Here is a 17,222-nt window from a genome sequence, read left to right on the forward strand (position 1 = left end):
TGCTAGCAAACTGAATCCAACCACGCATTAAAAAGTTCACTGCGATCAAGTGGGATCCATCTCAGGGATGCAAGAATGGTTCAAAATACACAAATTAATAAATGTGATAAACCACATTAACAGAATCAAAACCAAAAATGATAGGATCATTTCAACAGATGCAGAAAAAGCATTTGACAAAATTCAACATCCCTTCATGATTAAAAACTTCCAAAAAAATTAGATACAGAAGGAGCATACCTCTATGCAATAAAGGCCATATATGACTAACCCATAGCTAACATCATACTGAAGGAACAAGAACATCCACTTTTACCACTTGTATTCAACATTGTACTGGAAGTATTAGAGCAATTAGGCAAGAAAAAGAAATGAAGGGCATCCAAATTGGAAAGAAGGAAGTCAAATTATCCCTGTTCACAGACAACATGATCGTATACATGGAAAACCCTTAAGACTCCACCAAAAATCTCTTTGAGATAATAAATGAATTCAATAAAGTTGCAGGACACTAATCAACATACAAAAGTCAATGGCATTTCTATATGCTAACAGTGAACTATCTGGAAAAGAAAACAAGAAAACAATTCAATTTATAATAGCTACCAAAAAAGCAAATCTAATCAAGGAGGTGAAAGATCTTATGTTGAAAACTCTAAAACATGGATAAAAGAAATAGAAGGGGATACAACAAATGGAAAGATGTCTCGTGATCATGTATTGGAAGAATTAACATCATCAAAATAATCATACTTTCCAAAGTGATCTACAGATTTAATGCAATCCCTATCAAAATTCCAGTGTCACTCTCTTCATAGAAACAAAAAAAAATCATAAATTTCGCATGCCAAATTTGAATAGCCAAAGCAATCCCTGAGCAAAAAGAACAAAGCTGGAGGCATCACACTACCTGATTTCAAAATATACCACAAACAACCAAAAATTAACCAAGAAAAAAACCAACAATAAAATATACCACAAAGCTACAGTAACCAAAACAGCATGGTACTGGCTGGCATAAGACAGACACATAAACCAATGGAACAGAAGAGAGAGCCCAGAAATAAATTAACATACCCAAAGCCATCTGATTTTTGACACAGGTACCAAGAACACACATTGGGAAAAAGTCTCTTCAATAAATGGTGCTGGGAAAACTGGATATCCACATGCAGAAGAATGAAACTAGACCCTTACCTCTTACCATATAGAAAAACCAACTCAAAATGAATTGAAGATTTAAATATAAAACTCAAAACTATGAAACTCCTAGAAGAAAACGTAAGGGAAATGCTTCAGGCATTGGATTGGGCAAGAATTTTAATAAGACCTCCAAAAGCACAGGCAACAAAACCAAAAATAGACAAATGGAACTACATCAAACTAAAAAGCTTTTACACAGTGAAGGAAACAACAGAGTGAAAAGACAACCAAGAGAATGGTAGGAAATATACGCAAACCATACATCTTGCAAGGGATTAATATCCAGAATATATAAGAAACTAACAGCAAGAAAACAAGATAACCCAGTTAAAAATGGGCAGAAGGATAAATGGCCTTCAGCTCCATCCATGTTCCTGCAAAAGACATGATCTTATTCTTTCTTATGGCTGCTTAATACTCCATGGGGTATACAGGGCATTATCCTTAGCAAACTAATGCAGTAACAAAAAAACCAAATACCACATGTGCTCAGTTATAAGTGGGAGCTAAATGATGAGAACACAAGGACACATGGAGGGGAACAGTGGACACTGGGGCCAATTGGAGGGTGGAAGGTGGGAGGAGCGAGAGGATCAGGAAAAACAATTAATGGGTACTAGGCTTAATGCCTGGGTAATGAAATAATCTGTCCAACAAACTCCCATGACACAAGTTTACCGATAACCTTGCACATGTACCCCTGAACTTAAAGTTTAAAAAACAGGCAAAAGACCTTAACATAAATTTTTCAAAAGAAGACATTCAAATGGCCACCAGGTATATGAAAAACGCTCGACATCACTAATCATCAGGGAAATGCAAATCAAAACCACATTGAGACACCACCTCACTCCAGTTAGAGTGGCTATTATCAAAAAGAAGAAAAGTGTTGGCCAGGTGTGATGGCTCACACCTGTAACCCTTTGGGAAACCAAGGCAAGAGGACTGCTTAAGCCCAGGAGTTTGAGACCAACCTGGGCAACACAGTGAGACATCATCTCTACAGAAAAATAATAATAATAAAAAAATGAGGAGGGAGGATCATTTGAGCCCAAAGGTCACTGCAGTGAGCTGTGATCATACCACTGTACTACCACCTGGGTGACAGAGTGAGACCCTGCCTCAAAAAACCAAACAAACAAAAAAACAAGTGTTGGCAACGATGTGCAGAAAAGGGAACACTTTATACACTGTTAGTGGGATTTGTAAATTAGTGGTGTCATTATGTAAAACAGTACAGAGGTTCCCCAAAAAATTAAAAACTGAACTACTGTCTGATCCAGCAATCCCATTACTGGAAATGAAATGAGTATGTCAAAGAGATGCCTGCACTCCGGTGTCTGCTGTAGCAGTATTTACAAGAGCCAAGATATGCAATCAACATGTGTCCAATAATGGATGAATGCATAAAGGAAATGTGGTACATCATATACACAATGGAATACTTTTCATCCATAAAAAGAATGCTATTCCGTCATTTGTGACAATGTGGATAAAACTGGAGAATATCATGTTAAGTGAAAAAAGCCAGACATACTAACACTGCACGATCTCACTCATATGTAGAATCAAAACAAAACAAAACAAAACAAAAAAAAACGTTTATCTCACAGAGGCAGAGTAGAACAGTGGTCACTAGAGAACAGAGAGAGGAGAATGAGGAAAGGTTGGCCAACATGTACAAAGTTACAGTTAGATAGGTGGAATAAGTTTTGGTGTTCTACTGCATAGCAGGGTGACTATGGCTCAAAGTAAAGTATCGCACATTACAAAATAGCTAGAAGAGAGGCTTTTGAATGTTTTGTTTTTTTTTTTTTTTTTTTTTTGAGATGGAGTCTTGCTTTGTCAACCAGGCTGGAGTGCAGGGTCACAATCAGCTCACTGCAACCTCCCCCTCCCAGATTCAAGCGATTCTCCTGCCTCAGCCTCCTGAGCAGCTGGGACCACAGGCGCACGACACCACGACCGGCTTATTTTTGTATTTTTTTTTTTTTAGTAGAGATAGGGTTTCACCATGTTGGCCAGGCTGGTATCAAACTACTGACCTCAAGTGATCCACTCGACTCTGCCTCCCAAAGCGCTGGGATTATGGGTGTGAGCCACCACGCGTAGCCTGAATGTTCTTATCACAAAGAAGATCATGATAAATGCATGAGCTGATAAATACCTCATGAAAAATGCGTGATAAATGCATTACAATCGCCAAGATATGAAACCAACCTAAGGGTCCAATAACGATGAATGCATAAAGGAAATGTGGTACATATACACAATGGAATACTTTTCATTCATAAAAAAGAATGCCATTCTGTCATTTGTGACAATGTGGATAAACCTGGAGAATATCATGGTAAGTGAAAAAAGCTTTTTTTTCCCCACTTAACACTTAAAATGCATGAGGTATTCATCGTGCTCATTAGCCTGATTTGATTATATATCACATATATCTATTGAAACATCAAAATGCACCCCGTAAATATGTACAATTATAATGTCAATTTAAATAATAAATTTTTTAAAAATTCCCCCAAATTTAGTACCTGTTCTGATATATTGTAATCCAAACATTCTCTAGGATAGACCAGATTTCTTGATGCCTGCTGGGTTGGGGAAGATGAGAACTCGAGAAAACAGTGATTTCTTGATTATGAGACTTCATCAATGAAGTACCTTCCTGCTTTTTAGTCACTGTATTTTCTGAAGAATTTGGCTTAAGTTTTGTCTTGACCTGGGGAAATAAGAATTACATAAAATGCAGCTAGTTCTTCATTTGCAGATGAGAAAAAGAGAATGGCAACTGTGCTTACAAATGTTCTAGCTTTCTGAGTAGTGGCAATTCTTTTTCTTTTATTATGTACACAATATTATGTACATCAGAGCTAGAAAAGATATTTTCCTTTTCCATTTAAATCAAACAATATTTCCAATCTACTTATAAGGATTTGTTCAGCTAACATGCTAATGTCAATTAAAGAATACTGCTTGAACACTTCTACATATGTAGTACTGAAAGAGATAGAGGACCCCTAGAATACAAAGTATAGAGGTACAATCAAGTCTTGAAGCACCTTACAATTCAGTCTTAAGAAAATGTAAAGGGCTGCAAAGGGTTGTTTTAAAAAAATCAAGAGATAATTTAAACCTCAAGTTATGGGTAATGGTGAACCACTGAAGGTTTCTAACTTAGGCAGTGATATACTCAGAAGTGCACTCTAAGATAAACTAAAACAGATGAAAGAGGAGGCAAGAAAACTGGTTAGAAGGTTACTGAAATAATCCAAGAGGAGAGTCCTGAGAACATGGATTAGCTATAAAAAGGCAGCAGAATGAAAAGAAAAATAAAATGCATGCAAGAAATATAAAGATTTGGTCAAAGACTAGATCCAGGGAGTGAGAGAGACCCTAAGACATTCTTTAACCTAGATGTGTTAGAAGAATGATACAAATAGTAGGAACTTAGGGTGGTCTAGAAGTGTGTGTGTGTGCGCGTGTGCGCGCGTACACGTGCACGCACTAAGTAGATTGAACCTTCTTGATTACTTCTGCAGAGGAATGTATACAGTTTTAGTCAATAAAAGTCAAACAAATACTTTATACAGGAATTGATGGAAATGCTATTTGATGTTCCACAATCACTGCAATTTTAAACATCACATTAACTTATGCATTGCTAATGATGGACAATACACTAAACATATCAGATATTATAGTGTAACAGCAATAAACTGTAGTGAGTAGTATTTGTCTATGTTTCCAAATTTCATGGCCTCTTGTTGTAAAGCTAAGAAAAGAGGCTGCTTGCAAATAAGAATCTTCTTTGGATGAAGAGAATATAAGTTTGTTTTTTAGGTATATATTGAGTTTGAGGTATAAAAAATTATCCAGGTAAAGATAGCTAGCAAGTAATTGGACATGTAGATCTGCAGCTTAAAAATACAGCTGAGGGTCATTCTCATGGAGACAAGCCTTAGGAGATGAAATAGACAAACTGAAGGGGGAAAAGTAGGAACTAGCAAAAATAAGAGGGGAAGAATCAGTATGCAATAACAATAGAAGACAAAGGAGTCAGGTTTCAGGAAAGAAAGGATAGACACCGCCAAGTGCTGAAGAAGGACTGAGAAGGAGGAGGAGGAGAAGAAAGAGAAAAGAATAAGTCTGATAATCAGTAAGCAAATGACAACCTATGGTTTCTTTCAGTGGAGTGTGGAGATAAAATTCTACTGTAAAGGATTAAGGGGTAAGTGAGCGCTCTAGCCTTATTCAGTTGGCAAAAAAATAAAAAAAGAAAACAAAAGAAAAAAGAGACAAGAAAATAAAACAAACAAAAAAAGTGCAAAAATGAAAACAATGGTTAGAAATTGCTTTTTTTTTTGGTTTTTGGTTTTTGGTTTTTTTTTTTTGAGACAGGGTCTCACCCAGTCACCCAGGCTGGAGTGCAGTGGCGTGATCTCGGCTCACTGCAACCTCTGCCTCTAGGACTCAGGTGATCCTTCCACCTCAGCCCTCCCCAGTAGCTGGGACCAGAGGTGCAAGCCATTAGGCCCAGCTAATTTTTGTTATTTGTTATAGAGACAGAGTTTCGCCATGTTGCCCAGGCTGGCTGGTTGCCCAGATTGGTTGTGGCTCAACCAATCCGCCCACCTTGGCCTTCCAAAGTGCCTGGATTACAGGTATAAGCCACCATGCCTGGCCATAAATTGCTCTTTTAAGAAGTTTGGTAGTTGATGGAAGAACAGTGCAGTAAATAGAATGGCCAATGAAAAGTACAGTATTTAAGAATGGAAAAGATCTAAGCATATTTTAAAGCACAGTAAAAGAGATATACAACTGATTCCAGTTTAATATATATATATATATCACGTGGAGGAAAAAAGGAAAAGAAAAGTTCCTAACAGAATGCACATTTTAACTATAAGTTTAAAAACTTAGTTTTTTGGTCTTTGCTCTATATACATACACAAAGCATATAAATACGCTTTGTAAACTTAAATAAAATCACTGTTTCTCTAGGCTTAAGTTCCCTCTGATAAAATGATGATTTCAAAGGATTAGCTTCATGGATTGCTAATTTAATACATATTAAATTTTTTTAACACAATTTCCAATACTATCAGTAGTAACAGTTAATATTTATTGAGCGTTTGTTATGTACTTTCTCAGAATTCCGTATTTATTAGCTCATTTAATCCTAACAACTACCTATGAAACAGATACTATGATGATCCATATTTTATAATCAAGGAAACTGAGGCATAGAAAGGTTAATTAACTCATCCAAGGTCACACAGATGACAAGACGCATGAACAGGATTTGACCTTTGGCAATCTAACTAGAATGAGGTTATGAACTCTCTCCATCTGTAAAAGTAAATGTTATCCTTCTTTATCTTCTGGGGCAAGAATAAAAATTAAAAAGATGATTCTTCCCATTTTTGCCTATTTACATTAAATTCTGAACTTAATAAATAGACAAAATGAAAAGACATTTTATCCTGAGATAATTTTTTATCATTAAATATATTTAAAATACAGCCCAGCATTTACCTAATGCCTCTTTCTTTAGCTCTTAAACAATAGTATATATACTATGCAAGTGGATTTCTTTATCAAACACTACATGCTAGACATTAAGGTCTCCACAAATATTAACTTGTTAATTCACACAATAATTCTAACGCCAGCATTATTATTACACTCATTTTACAAAAGAGAGAAACAAGGTCCAAAGAGTTTAATTAGAGGTTAAAAACACCACAACTCAGGACCCTGAGGCACATAAATCTAAAGCTTATTAACAAGATTGATTTTAATTACTCTATCATCTTAGTAAAAAGCAAGTCCTTTTTTTTTTTTTTTTTTTTTTTTTTTTTTAGTGGTTAGAAGGCCCATAAAATAAAATGTACCTATCCTTTTCCTATTTCTCCCCTCTTACATGAAAATCTGGAAAAGGCAGGGCACAATGGTTCATGCCTGTAATCCTAGTAATTTGGGAGGCTGAGGTGGATTGCTTGAGGCCAGGAGTTCAAGACCAGCCTGGGCAACAAAGTGAGACGTAGTCTCTACAAAAAAATTTAAAACTTAGCTTGGCATGGTGGCACATGCCTGCGGTTCCAGCTATTCAGGAGGCTGAGGCTGGAGGATCATTTGACACGAGGTCAAGGTCAAAGAGAGCTTGATCACAACTCTGCACTCGGGCCTGGGCTACAAAGCGAGACCCTGTCTCCAAAAAAAAATCTGGAAAATGATAGTTAGTTTATCTCCATTTTAGTTTCTCAGAAGCAATCAAATAATGAACGTTCCTCTTCTTCTGATTTTCTACACTTAATAAATTAAGATTAGGTAGTTTTTACAGTTACTAGGAGATACCGCATCTTTGGAGGTAATCTATTTGTTGCTCAAGTTACTGAGACATGACCAAATATATAAGACATATATAAAATCTAATACATTCTATAAAACAACTCCTGTTAAAAATATATTTTAAAGCATCAGTCCCCAACCTTTTTCGTAACCAAGACTGGTTTCATGGAAGATAATTTTTCCATGCATTGGTGAGTGGGAAGATGGTTTCAGGATGATTCAAACACAGTCCATTTATTGTGCACTTTATTTCTATTATTACATTGTAATATATAACAAAATAATTGGCCGGGTACAGAGGTTCACGTCCGTAATCCCAGAACTTTGAGAGGCCGAGGTGGGTGGATCACCTGAGGGCAGGAGTTCGAGACCAGCCTGGTCAACATGGTGAAACCCCATCTCTACTAAAAACACAAAAATCAGCCAGCTATGGTGGCAGGCACCTGTAATCCCAGCTACTTGGGAGGCTGAGGCAGGAGAATCACTTGAACCCGGGAGGTGGAGGTTGCAGTGAGCTAGGATCATGCCATTGTACTCCAGCCTGGGCAACAAGAGAGAAACTCCATATAAAAAAAGAAAGAAAGAAAAGAAAGAAAGGAAGGAAGGAAGGGAGGGAGGGAGGGAGGGAGGGAGGGAGGGAGGGAGGGAGGGAGGGAGGGAGGGAGGGAGGGAGGGAGGGAGGGAGGGAGGGAAGGAAGGAAGGAAGGAAGGAAGGAAGGAAGGAAGGAAGAGGAAAGAAATAATTATACAACTCACCATAATGTAGAATCAGTGGGAGCCCTGACCTTGTTTTCCTGCAACTAGACAGTCCCATCTGGGGTGACGGGAGACAGTGACAGATCATCAGGCATTAGATTCTCATAAGGAACATACAACCCAGATCCCTCATATGCACAGTTTACGACAGGGTTCATGCTCCTATAAGAATCTAATCCCACTGCTGATCTGACAAAAGGCAGGGCTCAGATAGTAATGTGAGTGATGGGGAGCGACTGTAAATACAGATTAAGTTTTGCTTGCTTGCCTGCTGCTCACCTCCTGCTATGCCAATACCAGTCATGGCCCAGGAGTTGGGGACCCCTGTTTTAAAGGACTATACTAAATCATAAAGTTCTTGGTTTACTCAGACAATGAACTGTTTCTAACACAAAAATAAAGGTGCGACACTTCAGAGTTCTAATCCTGGAAACAACATGGACAGTTTCGAGTAATCACACTAAAGCCAAATGTTGAGGGAAAAGCACCATAAGGATGCTGGATTCTTTGCTACTCGTCTTCATGAATCTCTTCTTAATGTAGCAAATGAAACTTGAGATCCAGAAATAAATAATTTATTAACAAGCCAATGGTTTTTTGTTTTTATTTTTTTGAAATGGAGTCTCGCTCTGTCTCCTAGGCTAAAGCGCAGTGGCACAATCTCGGCTCACTGCAACCTTTGCCTCCTGGGTTCGGGTGATTCTCCTGCCTCAGCCTCTCGAGTAGCTGGGACTACAGGTATGCACCACCATGCCTAGCTAATTTTTGTATTTTTAGCAGAGACGGGGTTTTGCCATGTTGGCCAGGCTGGTCTTGAACTCCTGCCCTCAGGTGATCCTCCCACCTCAGCCTCCCAAAGTGCTGGGATTACAGGCATGAGTCACCACGCCCAGTCAATAGTTTTCTGTATGCAATGGGAAACATATATGCAGTAGGCATATCATTATCTGACAAACAACACAAAATTTTAACATATTTTCATGGTACCTCCCATCTGCAGGTTTTTATTGATGAAAAGGGTTAAAAACTACACACTTTTTTTTATTTCAATTAATCCTAAATTTTGTTTTATTCTCAATAATCTTAATTAAAAGACTGTTAAGACTTTAAGTATCCTGCACTTTCCATCTTTCACTACATTTTTTTCACTAAGGATATGATTTAGGACTCAATTTTGTGACGGGAAAGGAGAACACATCTTTTCCAACACAATCAAGGTACAATACTCATGCTATAACCCTCTAAATCCCTAGGCCCATTTTTTCCTACTAATAGTTCTAAAAATCATGCTTGCCATTAAAAAAAATAACTACCAATGTTTTGGTCACCCCAAACCAAAAGATCATTTCACCCCTCAAATACATTCTTTCCTCAAGAATGATCACATAATTCCACTCAGTTTATTTAAAAAGCTGCTTCCTTTACTCCATGAAGTATTCTCTCAGCAAGGAAGTGCTTTCCTCATCAACTATGATTAAATGTTAGCATCATCTAATCCTTTGATTACTTCATAGGTAGGGGACCTATTTGATATGAAAAATCAATGAGAAAAACCTGGACAATTCAGTTTCTCAGAGGAAAAAGAGAACATAGTATCTACACTGGATAAAAGTTCCATTAATATCTCTTCTAGTAGTAGTGATAACTGAAGTTTTTTGAGCTGTTTATGCTACATAAAACTCAGATTTTTCTAGACTTGAAATTACAGGCCAGGCACAGTACCTCACAACTGTATTCCCAACACTCTGGGAGGCTGAGGCAGAAGGATTGCTTGAGTCCAGGAGTCAAGACCAGCCTAGGTATTAGGGCCAAACTCTGCCTCTACTAAAAATACGAACAATTAGCCAGGTATGGTGGTACATGCCTACAGACCCAGCTATTCGGGGGGCTGAGGTGGGAGAAGCACTTAAGCCCAGGAGGTGGAGGTTGCAGTGAGCCCTGATAGTGCCAGGGTGACAGAGTAAAACCCTGTGTCAAAAAAATAAAAAATTAGAAGACTGTAATACCGGGGACAAAAATTACAGAGTTAAGTTTAAACGAGATAAAAAGGCATCAGCTAAGATGGCTGCATAAGAATTACATGAAACTTACTAAAAACTGTAGTTACACAGGATATCCTTATTTTTAGAAAATGCAGATGGAAATATCCAGGGGAAAAAGGGCACCTAGGGGAAAAAGGGCATCCTATCTGCAACATACTATCAAATAGCTCAGAAAAAAACATAGATAGGTAGATAGATGGACAGACAGACAGGTGGGTAGGTAGAGAAAGAAAACAATAAAGCAAACGTGATAAAATATTAACATTTGGAGAATCAGGGTAAATAATATATATGGGAATTCTTTGTACTGCTCTTGTAACCTTTTTATAAGTTTGAAATTATTTCAAAATAAAAAGTAAAACAAGGACAACAACATTACCAAGTAACACTGTCAAAAAATAGATTCAATAGGGTTTGAGAGAGTCTTGGCATCCGTATGTTTAAAACAATTTCCTAGGTATTTTTGATGTATGTGAGATCCGTTGGCCTAGGGCATTGTAAATGATCAAATAGCAATGCATAGCTTTCTTCCATCCATAAGTGAAAATAATATAAAATAACAACAACTGCTGTGACACTGCTTCCATAAAAGGATGTGTGTTTTATAACTTGTAAGAGTTGCTTACTCTCTATTCAATTCACTTAACATTTACTTAATGCCTCTAGTATGTTAGAATTAAGTTAGAATTAAATTATCCTTTATCTACTGTTGTCTTCTAAACACATTTTCAGAACATATATAATTAGCTACTCTAACTGGCATTCCAAAGGCATCTTACCTCTGCAAATGTCTGAAGGAGTTTGTTTACTTGAGCAAAGGTCTGTGGAAGAATACCATCATAATTTGACCTTGTACTGAAAGCATGTAACAAACTTCTAGAATCCTGAAGCAAGAATTTGACTGTTGTAAAATCCACTGCCTTATTAGCTGGTAATAGAAAATTAAGACAGAAAAATATGGAAGAATGAGTATATATCATAAAAATGTCTTTGGAACACTAATATTAATTTTGAAATTTAAGAACAGTATACATTTACACCTATATGCCACTCCTAAGTTATCCCTCTGGTACAAAAAGCAATAATTAAATAGATTTAGATACAGATAAAGTCCTTTGAGTTGATTCTGGTATTCTGAATTCAGATTTCAGGAGTTCTCTCAGCGCAGTCAACTTCAAAGTAAAAGTAAAGTTAAAGAATATTACACTTCCAAGAAAAAAGAGAAAATCACCAAAGAAACAAGTCAAACCACAGATTTCAATGCTGAGGTGATTTCACATAAGAGTACTATGGTGAGATCAGAAGAGTCAGACTGTACTGGTAAGCATGTCAGCTACATATGGTACCTCTCAACATCACCTCAGCTACCTACATAGTGATTTATCTTCAACTCCATTACATGAAACTTAATACTATGTTTACTAAAAACAATGAGTTATCTCTATATGTACAACACAACTTCAGGAGAGAAAAAAAGTTTGGGCAACAGTGAGAAGCAGAAGAAGCCTGCAGAATTTTTTCTTCTGTAAATTTAAAGTGAGAAAATCTACAAACAATAATTTAAAGGTATAACAATTTTATCTCAAGGAACTAAAACTAATTACATTAAATTCTCAAACTAGTTGGGAAAACTGGTGACAATAATTTCAAAAATTTCAAGTTATAAACAATAAAATTAAGTAATAATGTCATAAAACTCAGAACAGAAAAAAATATTTCCATTATTAAAGCAGAATGCTACCTAACAGTTTTCAAAATAACCATGCTACACTGTTGTTTGCTTTTTGTTTTTATGTTCACAGTTTCAGAGACTCTATTGTATTCTGAAACATCAGCATGGCTTTTCATTGGCACTATGAGTTTAAAAAACAATAAGGAGTTCTTCTGCATCTCTTACACAAGAACTTGCTTGTGAAATCCTGAAGGGTCAAGTGAAATAAAAACTGTATCTTAATATTAATTCCACAATATTCAGAAACTCTAATCTAATGGTTATAGCCAAGCCTCTGGCTTCTCCTTTATCCAAAAATATAAAAAATAATAATAAAGCAAGTCAATGTATTTCCTTACAGGAAAACTTTCACTTCTTTTTAAAGCCAATGACTACTTTAAATTCCTGTGGGTAATAAGAGATGCTACACACAGGACAGACTATAGATTTGATGAACTTAGTAAATCCCCTGAGGAAGATATAATTGGACACAACTTCTTTTAAGGGTGCTTTTCCAATGTAAGGTATGTTTAATGATGCCTACATATATGAATCAATCATTTTATTTCTGTCTTACAAAAGTTCCTAAGATTATGAGGAAAAGGGTAATAACAATAATAAATCCAGTATACAGACACAACAAAAAAGGAAATCTACATTAATGAAATAGTCTAACGCTTATATAAGGCCAATAATTATTTAAAGCTAATATGGGTAACAAAGTCATAAAAGTTACTACTCATTTTCCACACAATTTTCTATGAACTAATCTAAGGATACATGCTTGGTATTCTGAAGTTAAACAAACATATAATTCAAAACCTGAAGGTATTATTAAAAGATAGTAAACAAGAACATAAATTGTGATTTTTCTAATTCAAAATTATCTTAGAGCAAGAGGCACTTTTTTTTTTTTTTTTTTTTTGAGACAGAGTTTCACTCGTTGCCCAGGGTGGAGTGCAATGGCGTGATCTCGGCTCACTGCAACCTCCACCTTCCAGTTCAAGTGATTCTCCTCCCTCAGCCTCCTGAATACCTGGGATTATAGGCACCCACCACCACACCCAGCTAAGTTTTTTGTATTTTTAGTAAAGATAGAGTTTCACCATGTTGGCCAGGCTGGCAATGAACTCCTGGCAAGAGGTACTTTTATAATCCCATGACATATTCTTAGCTCATTAAACGTTAGGCATCACATTCTTTGAGATCAAAGACCAATAAACTATGCACATAATGATTGCAAAACAGATTTTTCAGCAGAAGATACAGTAATCACATCTTCACTTCTCTCCTTATTGTCAGTTAGAGCTGCCACCTACCACCTCTCAGCTGCGTCTAAGAGCAGATCCCCCTGCCAGGAAAAACAGATGGAAGATGGTAACTAGATGCCTCATTTTTTACACTAAACTAACTTTGAGATGACACATAGTTTACAGACTTTCTCTTTTAAAAGATCAACTAAATTATGACCCCGGTAAAAGATACGAAAAAAGGTTCTACATGCTTTATAAAACTGCTTTGGAGAGATGTCCAGTATGTGGTTCCATGTCCTTCATATACTCATATCACTAACAAACAACTTCTACAACTAAAGGCAATGACGGGAAAGTGTCGTTCCTTAAAAAACTGGTAACTTATTAAAAACAGATATTCAGATGGTTGTAGATGTATGGTGTTATTTCTGAGGCCTCTGTTCAGTTCCATTGGTCTATATATACTTGTTTTAGTACCAGTACCATGCTGTTTTTGTTACTGTAGCCTTGTAGTATAGTTTGAAGTCAGGTAGTCTATGCTTCCAGTTTTGTTCTTCTTGCTTAGGATCATCTTGGCTATGTGGGCTCTTTTGTGGTTCCATATGAAATTTAAAGTAGTTTTTTCCAATTCTGTGAAGAAAATCAATGGTAGCTTGATGGGGATAGCACTGAATCTATAAATTACTTTGGGCAGTATGATTATTTTCACAATATTGATTCTTCCCATCCATGAGCGTGGAATGTTTTTCCATTTGTTTGTGTCCTCTCTTACTTCCTCGAGCAGTGGTTTGTAGTTCTTGAAGAGTTCTTTCACACCCCTTGTAAGTTGTATTCCTAGGTATTTTATTGTCTGTGTAGCAATTGTGAATGGGAGTTCACTCATGATTTGGCTCTCTGTCTGTTCTTGGTTTATTGGAATGCTTGTGATTTCTGCACATTGATTTTGTATCCTGAGACTTTGCTGAAGTTGCTATCAGCTTAAGGAGATTTTGGGATGAGATGATGCGGTTTTCTAAATATCGATCATGTCATCTGCAAACAGAGACAATTTGACTTCCCCTTTTCCTAACTTAATACCCTTTATTTATTTCTCTTGTCTGACTTCCCTGGCCAGAACTTCCAATACTATGTTCAATAGGAGTGGTGAGAGAGGGCATCCTTGTCCTGTGCTGGTTTTCAAAGGGAATGCTTCCATCTTTTGCCCAGTGTGATATTGGCTTTGGGTTTGTCATACACAGCTTAAGAGCTATTTACTTATTTTGAGATATGTTACATCAATACCTAGTTTCTTGAGAGTTTTTGGCTTGAAGGGCTGTCGAATTTTGTCCAAGTAAATGGTGTTAGGAAAACTGGCTAGCCATATGCAGAAAACTGAAACTGGATCCCTTCCTTACAACTTATACAAAAATTAACTCGAGATGAATTAAAGACTTAAACGTAACACCTAAAACCATAAAAACCCTAGAAGAAAACCTAGGCAATACCATTCAGGAAAGGAATGGACAAAGATTTCATGACTAAAACACCAAAAGCAATGGCAGCAAAAGCCAAAATTGATAAATGGGATCTAATTAAACTAAAGTGCTTCTACACAGCAAAAGAAACTATCATCGGAGTGAACAGGCAACCTACAGAATGGGAGAAAATTTTTGCAATCTATCCATCTGACAAATGACTAATATCTAGAATATACAAAGAACTTAAATAGATTTACAAGAAAAAAACAACCCCATCAAAAAGTGCGCAAGGGATATGAACAGACACTTTTCAAAAGAAGACATTTATGCAGCCAACAAACACATGAAAGCAAGCTCATCATTACTGGTCATTAGAGAAATGCAAATCAAAAGCACAATGAGATACCATCTCATGCCAGTTAGAATGGCGATCATTAAAAAGTCAAGAAACAACAGATGCTGGCGAGGATGTGGAGAAATAAGAACACTTTTACACTGTTGGTGGGAGTGTTCATTAGTTCAACCATCATGGAAGACAGTGTGGTAATTCCTCAAGGATCTAGAACTAGAAATACCATTTGACTCAGCAATCCCATTATTGGGTATATACCCAAAGGATTATAAATCATTGTACTATAAACACACATGCACACGTATGTTTACTGCGGTACTGTTCACAATAGCAAACAGTTGGAACCAACCCAAATGCCCATCAATCATAGAGTGGATAAAGAAAATGTGGCACATATACACCATGGAATACTATGCAGCCATAAAAAAGGATGAATTCATCTCCTTTACAGGTACATAGATGAAGGTAGAAACCATCATTCTCAGCAAACTAACACAAGAACAGAAAACGAAACACCACATGTTCTCACTCATAAGTGGGCGCTGAACAATGAGAACACATGGACACAGAGGGGAACATCACACACCAGGGCCTATCGGGGGGTGGGGGCCTAGGGGAGGGATAGCATCAGGAGAAATACCTAATGTAGATGATGGGTTGATGGGCGCAGCAAATTACCATGGCACATGTATACCTATGTAACAAACCTGCACGTTCTGCACATGTACCCCAGAGTTTAATAGCTAATAATAAATAAATAAATAATTGGAGCCAGGATAGCATGAAGGAGGGGAGCTCAAGCTTGCATTTCTGAGATAACAACTGTCTCAAGGATTTTCTAAAAAATATCCCACAAGAAATTCCTCCACAACCTTCATGTATCTCATGCTTTTCATGATCCATGTCTTGCATGTGTGCACATATTTCTAAACCGGGTTTATCACTAGACATTCTTTAGGACTACAGCAGTTCAGATAAGACTCTCTTGAAAAAACATTTGCCCATAACAGTATCTACACCAATGAACTAATGCCAACCCTGGCTTTGAGCCTCAGGAACCAACAAACTCTGTTTTTAAGCAGCTTGTATGAACTTCTTTTTGCCAATAAAAGCTTTCCCTTACTCTCTTCTCTTCAGGTGCACCTGTGGCTTGCCATAGCTATGCATCCTAGATTATAATCCTTTTTCCTTACTCTTGAGTAAATTCATCATGTTAGAAGATTGAAAAAAAAAAAAAAAAGATATTCATCGAACATCTACCATGGATGAGACATAAGGAAATGACTAGGTCCTTTAAATCCCCTAGGGGAAATATTTATTTATTGACTTAGTTTATTTATGGTTGACACATAATAATTGTACATATTTATGGAGTATGATGTGATGTTTTGACACATGTATACATTGTGTAACATTAAATCAGGGTAATTACCATATCTATGACCTTAAGCATTTATCATTTCTTTGTGATAAGAACATTCTCTTATACCTATTTTGAAATATACAATATGTAACTGTTAATTCTAGTCATCCTACAATGCAGCAGAATACCAGAACTTATTCCTCCTATCTAACTGTAGCTTTTTATATTGCTCAATCTCTTACCATCCCCTACCACTGCACCTTCCCCATCCTCTGGTAATCACTATTCTACTCTTTACTCCTCTGAGAACAACTCATTTTCAAAGAGTTTACACTTCAAGGAAAAGACAGAGAATAAGGTACACCTATCGTAGAATATGCATTTTTTTTCCTTTTTGTCCTAGCTTCTATGACGATTTTAAGGTTAAAATCTGGGCTCAAGTGCTGCAATAATTATTTGCATATGATTCATAATTAATCATCTCCTAGTCTTCATTATCTGGCCTTGGTACCTTTAATAATTTAATTACTTAACAGCCCTCTTGTACTCAGGTACAAGGGTACTAAGGCATCACAGCTATGTTTCAGAAGTAGGCTGGATATAACTGATATATGAAGTAATAAACACATTACTTCATGTGAGGAGTTTGAAAAAAGCAAAGTACCAACTGAACCCTTAATAACAATCACACTTTGCTTTTTTATATTATATATGTTTTTTGAGAC

The 17,222-nt window shown here is 36.7% G+C and overlaps 1 protein-coding gene across 3 annotated transcripts in view; it reads right to left on the reverse strand.

The window, feature by feature from the left end:
- The window catches only part of SWT1 (SWT1 RNA endoribonuclease homolog), a 123,006-nt gene that overhangs the window by 58,558 nt on the left and 47,226 nt on the right, over window positions 1-17,222 (reverse strand). For all 3 annotated transcript variants that reach the window (XM_007989172.3, XM_037985811.2, XM_037985810.2), the window contains 2 exons: window positions 11,141-11,289; window positions 3,744-3,931 (listed from right to left, as the gene is read on the reverse strand). In XM_007989172.3, the coding sequence (XP_007987363.3) occupies window positions 3,744-3,931; window positions 11,141-11,289 (337 nt within the window). The remainder of the gene's footprint in view (window positions 1-3,743; window positions 3,932-11,140; window positions 11,290-17,222) is intronic.

The sequence above is a fragment of the Chlorocebus sabaeus genome, chromosome 25 (genome assembly GCF_047675955.1).
Source record: "Chlorocebus sabaeus isolate Y175 chromosome 25, mChlSab1.0.hap1, whole genome shotgun sequence".
Classification (NCBI taxonomy): Eukaryota; Metazoa; Chordata; class Mammalia; order Primates; family Cercopithecidae; genus Chlorocebus; species Chlorocebus sabaeus.